The sequence below is a fragment of the Psammomys obesus genome, unplaced genomic scaffold (assembly GCF_907164565.1).
Source record: "Psammomys obesus unplaced genomic scaffold, mPsaObe1.curated_primary_1811, whole genome shotgun sequence".
NCBI lineage: Eukaryota > Metazoa > Chordata > Mammalia > Rodentia > Muridae > Psammomys > Psammomys obesus.
In genome coordinates, this window is record NW_026596091.1 from 3940809 (window position 1) to 3947693 (window position 6885).

Genomic DNA, 6885 nt, shown 5'->3' on the forward strand with positions numbered 1-6885 from the left:
AACCAAACCAAACCAAACCAAACCAAACCAAACCAAACCAAACCAAAACAAAACAAAACAAAACAAAACACAGACAGACAGACATAAACACACACACACACCAGTACATTTTGTTGGGTCTATCTTCAAAATACATTCCCAGTTCAACCACTTCTTACCATGTCCCTGGCCACCCTTGTGTAAAACACCACCATTATTTACTTTCTTTGTGTGTTCAATTAGGCATATGGAGGCCAGAGGCCAACACTACATATGGTTACTTAGATACCGTATCTAATTTATTTATTTATTTACACATGGTCTCCCACTGTCTTGGAATTCATCAAGCAGCATAGACTAATTGACTAAAGTGCCAGGGATCCACTTATCTTTGCCTCCCCAGTACCGGGGTTAGAAGTGTGTGCCACCACACTTGGGGGTTCTGATTCGGGTTCTGGGTGGCAAGCAATCTGCCAACTGAGCTGTCTCCTGTGCCCTCATTGCCATTTTTTACTGACTTACCATGATCATGTCTCTCAATTTTTCTCCCGAATTGTGTATCTCACAAGATCATTCTTCCACAATTCTTCAGTTGCTTCTCATCTCATTTGGAGTAAGAGCTGTGTCCTTACCCTGGTGTTGTAGGGTACAAGGGACCTGGCACTATCTCTCTGTCCCTTGGGTGTCCGACTGCTTCACACACCTGCCTTTGTTCTGGCTACACTGTATGCTTGTTCCTCAAATAGCTCAGCTTGTTCCTTATTGTGTACATTTGGTTTTGGCTGTTTCTCTCTCTAGAAACAGAGAGTTACACTGCTTTCTTCTCTGTGAGGACTTTTTGGAACTTTATCTAAAATGCTAGTCACCTGAAAGCAGAAGGTTGGCTAAGAGTTGGGAGAAGGATTCTAAAGACAGGGAAATGGGGACAAGACAGGGTAATGGGATACAGAGTATGACAAAACATGGGAGGTTTTCTTCCACATACAGAATTGAGGTTTGAGTATGCACATACACATATGTGCATATATGGCATGAAGACAGAAGAGAGGAGGAGGGGTCTATAGAGGAGCATTGTAGAGGGAAGTGGGGAGATATGCACAAGGTACAGTGATATACACACAAATATATGCATACACAAGGAAACTTCATAGTAACCCATTATTTTCTACACCAACTAAGACAATAATAAATAAATGTACAGTCCCATGGGCTCTGACTTCCTATTCTATCTTCCTGCTTTGCCTGTTTTCCCTCATTACTTTCTATGGTAAACTTTTTTTCTTACCATCTTTGTCAACTACTTTCTATTTATTAGAATGAAAATTCTGTGCAACCAGAGACTTTTGTTTGTTTGCTCTTGTATTCTTCTAGACATAGGTGAATGCTTGGCACATATTGATACTCAGTAGATGTCTGCTGATTGGATGAGAATACCACCACCACCATTTTCATCACCACCACCATCACCACCACCACCACCACCATCACCACCATCACCACCACTACCACCATCACCATCCCCATCACCACCACCAACACCATCATCATCATCATCAACAATAGTAGACAGCTGAATCAGCAGGAGATGATTCTTTCTGCTCCCATATTTATCCACCCCAGACAGTGAGCTTCTTTGAGTTTCTTTGAGCTCCCTCCACTTCAGGGCTTCTCACTTGCTCTCCTTTTGCCCCAAACTCTCTTTTATTCATCTTGACAAACTCATTCTACTCTTCAAGTCTTGACCTTTCTCAGACTCCTCTATGTGGTTTCCCAACTTCTCTGACCCACACTCCTTGCACAGTACTTCGCTGACCACTTTAATGGATTGTTAAACATTCTACTGCCACACTGTGAGCCTTTTCCCCCTTGCTTTAACCCAGATTGTTAATCATGGAGGTGCTCAACTGGTATTTGCTGAAAGAACTGAGCAAAGAGTGCAAGTCTGTAAAGATGTCAGGGCTGTGAAATAGGGGAGATTTCTCATTTGGTAAAGTGCTTGGATTTCAAGTAGGAAGACTGGTCTCTGGAACCTGTCTTTAAAATCCCAGGCATAGCAGCATGCACTTTAGTTCTAATACTGGGGAAGTGAAGACATGTAGGTTTCTGATGCTCACCAGCCAGGCAGCCTAGCCTATTTAATGAACTCCAGGCCAATGGCAGACCTTGTCTCTAAAGGGAGGAAGCCTATGGAATGACACCCAAGTGGCCCTCTGTCCTCCTTGTATACACACATGTACCTGCATACACATAGATATTCCCAGAGATGTTACCTGACAAGAAAAGGCTTCAGATCTGTGAGTTAGTGTAGAAGCAAGAAAACCTGATAAACGGGTAAGCATGCATATTAGTCAGCACCAGCCCTCGGCATCTCACTTACATTGCTGGTTATGTTAAACCGTATCATCTGGTTGGCCATGCTCCTGATGTGGGGTGTCGAAATGAGAGTGGCCACTTGCAGCTGCAATGGGAAGAGATCAGGGAGTCATCTGCAGCAGTGCCCAGAGTTTGCATTTCTCACAGTTCTTGCTGCAAACAAGGTCCTTAACTATTGGTGAAATCATGGGAGTTTTGAGGTCATGAGTATTTATCGCCTTAAGGATTTCTTTGATAATGATATCACAGACAACAGTTACAGACTGATAGTCTGCTCAGAGCTAGTGAGTATCACAAATAATTCTCTAGCCCCAACATCTTGGAACTGAAGGCCGGGATGTGGTGTTTTAAAAGCAGGGATAAAGTAGTAGGTGGAAGAATAGGGCCAACCTCAGTTAATGGGACAATGTGGTATCTGACGAGTTCCAGAAGTTTCCGATAGCCCTGCAAAGGAACCAATACACTCTGTCAGTCATGGAAGGAAACTCTACATGCTCCTTTCTTGATAGTGCTTCACAAGAATGACTTTGGATGTTAATCATAAAAGACAATGACCCAACCTCTTTGTAGGGAAATTGAAGATAAGAAAAATTCCATGCACAAAGAGGTGACTGTCATCAAATCTCTTGGCTGTTCCAAAAACATAGCATGCACATTTCATGTAATCCCCCAACATCCCTGTGAATACAGTCTATCATTAGCTCATTTTACATATGATGACACTGAGTATGGAAGCACACCTAAGTCACCCAGCTTCCTCAGCATCTGAACCTAAGCTCTGAGCCACTCTGCTCACCTGTGCACATCTCAGGTTACGTTTTGGAGTTTTCATAACATCCGTTTATTTATGAGTCTCACTTGCCCCGGAAGTCCACATTTGCTTGTCAGGCCACATACTGATGTTTTAGGAGTGTTCAGCTGTGGGGACCCTGATCACCTAAGTCCTTCAAAAGAAGTCACTCATTTCCAGAGACATTTCCGTACCAAACCATAATTGCACAACCCTGCCACTACTGCAACTAGACTCCTGGAGCTCTCAGGGAGAGCTGTAGGCAGGCGTCCTGGCGGGAGCCTGTAGCATGGAGGATGACATGGCCACATGGCCACATGGCAGAAGGTGGGGGCGGTGGTGTTTTCCACTGCGTTGACTCAGCTAGGCATATGAGGCTTAGGTTTGTAGCATCCTTGGACAGACAAAGGACCACAGACCGAGAGCGTAATAAGCAGGAGGTTTTCCTTTCAGCAGACATATTCCTACACTGTCAAGTCTCAGGCCGATTAAAATCTATGCTGTACCTGATTTCCCTCTCACTCTGACTTCTCTTGGCACTTGACCTTGGTCACCATGCCAGGGTATTACCTGTAAGTACCACATATCTCAGTTTGTCTGGTCCAGTTGTAGCTTACACCTGTTGTCTGGCTGTTCTAGTCATTCTCAAAAGTATCTTGGTAAGGCTGCCATAGCTACAAGCTGATAGTGTGCTGTGCCGGGCTGCGTTGCAGTAAGAATGCTGAGCTTTCTGCCAGTCACCAGCTCTAGAAGCAATGCTCTTTGCGGCCCTGGGTGGGTCACCATGTGAACAAGTCAGCCTCTGGGTCTCGGTGCCTCCATGTTTCCCAGATATAGGGACTTACAAGAGAAAAGGTAATTCCTGAATGACAGGATGATGTATGTCAATGTTGAGCTGTTATTATTGTTCTGTGTTTGGTTAGGACAGAATGAGGTACACAGCAGTCACTTTCCAAAAGCATTTGTGCCAACAAATTAAAAATAAAGGAGGTGTGTTACAAAGAGCACTTAGCTTGAGTGTAGAAGTCTGGGTAGCAATACATTTTAGCTTCTATGTGACCTTGAATGAGTCACTTAACTGCTAAGGCTCAGTTTTCCTCAAAAAATAAATAAATAAATAAAAATAAAAGGGTATTAGCATGAACATCTTCTATAGCTTTTCTTCTTCTGGAAAGAATCTCTCCATGGGAGAATTCACTTCTAAAGTCTAGTTAGTGTTGGGTCCATGACATAAGGAAGAGAGAATGAAAGGAACAGAGGAATCAGTCTCTGGTTATTGTGTGTTAGGGTCTATCTGGCTAGCATCATGGGTGCCACCAAGCATGCGGAGAGACTGATTCTGTGAGATGGCCATGAGCTTTCTAAACTCCATTCTCCTTTCTCACTTACTTTCTTGTCATTAGTGTCTTTGTGAATCTAGAATCACTGGGGAGCTGGGTCTTGGAGCATGCCTGTAGAGGATTGTCTTGATTGGTTAATTAATGTGGGAAGCCCCGAGTTAACAGTGGGCGGGACCACTCCCTGGGATCAGGGTCCTGGACTGAACAGAATGGAGAAAGGGAGCTGGGCACACACATGTATTCGTCTATTGCTCTCTTCCTCTGATCACGGATGTTACATGGTCATCTTCTTTAAACTTCTCCTGCCTCAATTTCTCTGCCATAATAAACTGAGATTTAAATCAACTCTTTCTCCCTTTAGCTGATTCTGTCAGAGCATTTTATCATAGCAATGGGTAAAGAAACTTAAACATGTCCTACTGTTTATGTAAAATATATTTCAAGTCCTTTGGTGCCGAAAGAGTGTTCTCTACCAACATGGTAACATGACCTTGAACTTTGTGAATTCAGTTCTTTTTGTTTCAGTTTCCTTCGAAAGGAATCTTAGACCTTGTAAGGCATACTTTCTGCTCCTGTCACTTTTATTTTTGTCTAGTTCAGTGAAGGAATACATGGAAGCTTGTCATCAACAGCCACAGGATGGTTTCTGGACTAAAACTGGGGTTCAGAGAGAAAAGACTTTATTAAGGAAACACACATTCCACATTCAGGGCTTGGATGGGGACTTTCTGCCTTCTCTGAGGCTCTTTCTTGGAGATAAAGTTAAATGATGGTAGTATCACTGTGAAGAAAGGAGAACTCCCTATGTTTGAGATATTTTAGCCCCTGAAGACTGGAAAATGGCCATTCTACTGAATGGCCATTAGAAATGTCATTGGCAAACCAATGGTTCACTAGAAATGTCATTGGCAAACCAATTTTTGCCTCAGAAAAAAGAACCCAGGCTTTATATTCTTTGTAGGCAGAAAGATTTGAATCTCTGGAGAAAAAGAGAATCAAGGGCCGGGAGCAGTGTTGGTGCTGGCCAGTTGGTGCTGTTCTAGGTATACACAGTCCCACAGGAGTAATGAGAGGCTGTCGGTCTCACTGCATAGTGTGAGGTGGATGAGATCCACATACTCGCTTGGGAGCCAGGAGCCTGCTCCTGACTGCTCTCCAGGGCTGACAGAGCTTTCTGAACAAAGGCAGAGAGCAGAGCAGTTAATTTTTTCTATAATTTGGCTTATTTTAGCTTTAGTGCAATCCCTTAGGTAGCCGAAAACTCTTTTATTGTCATAGCTCTAAAAGTAACATTATTAGGGAGGCCATATAATTTTAGGATTTTAATAATTTCCCAGGAGAGCAACATTGCTTTTTAAAGATCACCTTTAAGTGAGTGTGAGTTCTAAAGGGAGGTAAAACTGCTTTTCAGCAACAGCAAGTTTTCAGAACATTCAAGCATCGTTTGTACTTTTTAAAAACATCCTTCCTGGGGTTGGGGATTCAGCTCAGTGGTGGAGCACTTGCCTAACAAGTGCAAGGCCCTGGGTTTGGTCCTCAGTCCTGGGGAAAAAATAATAATATCCTTCCGAAGATCCCAGGGGGTCTGACCTATTCCCTGGAAACCCTTAGAAAAATCTCATATGCTGAAAATTTGTTGGCTGAGACATACCAACCATCTAATTTTTAGCAAAAGATTTATGTTTGTATTTTATGTGCATGAGTGTTTTGCCTGCATGTGTGTATGTATGTCTGAATGTACATCTTATGTGTGCAGTACTCTCAGACACCAGAGGAGGGCATCAGATTCCCTGGAACCGGAGATACAAATCATTGTTAGTCTCCATATGGGTATTGGGAAGTGAACTTGTGTCCTCTACAAGAGGTGTGTGTGTGTGTGTGTGTGTGTGTGTGTGTGTGTGTGTCTGTGGTTTTCCCCTTTAGCACTTTTAGAATGGAAGATGTCCTTGCTGGTATCTGAAGGTATTCTAGCAAGGACTATATCCATGAATCTAGGAGCCAAAAAGGCAACATGTTTCAGAGTCAGCACAGCAGGGTGGCTGAGTCTGCCTGTATTAGAGTAGGTGTGCACCTGCACGTCTGTGGCTTAGTGTCACTTTAGTGCCCCTAGCCACTATGTTCAGGATCAGGCCCTAGGACTTGCTTGACAAGCCTCACAGGTGATTCCTGACTACACTGGAGTCCTTGAGTCACTGCTTTTAGGAATTGGGGAGTGTCCACCTCCCACATTCTGTGTCACCAATCAATCATCAATCAGTCAATCATCTACACATCTATCTCTTATCTATATATCATCTATTTATTGTCTATTATGTATCTATCTATCATCTATCTATCAATTTATCAATGGTCTATCATCTATCTATCTATCTATCTATCTATCTATCTATCTATCTATCTATC

At 43.1% G+C, this 6885-nt stretch overlaps 1 protein-coding gene across 5 annotated transcripts in view; it reads right to left on the minus strand.

Annotated features, from left to right (window-relative positions):
• Stab2 (stabilin 2) overlaps positions 1 to 6885 on the minus strand; it is a 168495-nt gene that overhangs the window by 111833 nt on the left and 49777 nt on the right. For 4 of the 5 annotated variants that reach the window (XM_055627757.1, XM_055627755.1, XM_055627758.1 and 1 more), the window contains 2 exons: positions 2743 to 2796; positions 2357 to 2437 (listed from right to left, as the gene is read on the minus strand). In XM_055627757.1, the coding sequence (XP_055483732.1) occupies positions 2357 to 2437; positions 2743 to 2796 (135 nt within the window). The remainder of the gene's footprint in view (positions 1 to 2356; positions 2438 to 2742; positions 2797 to 6885) is intronic. The other variant, XM_055627756.1, reaches the window with a different exon arrangement.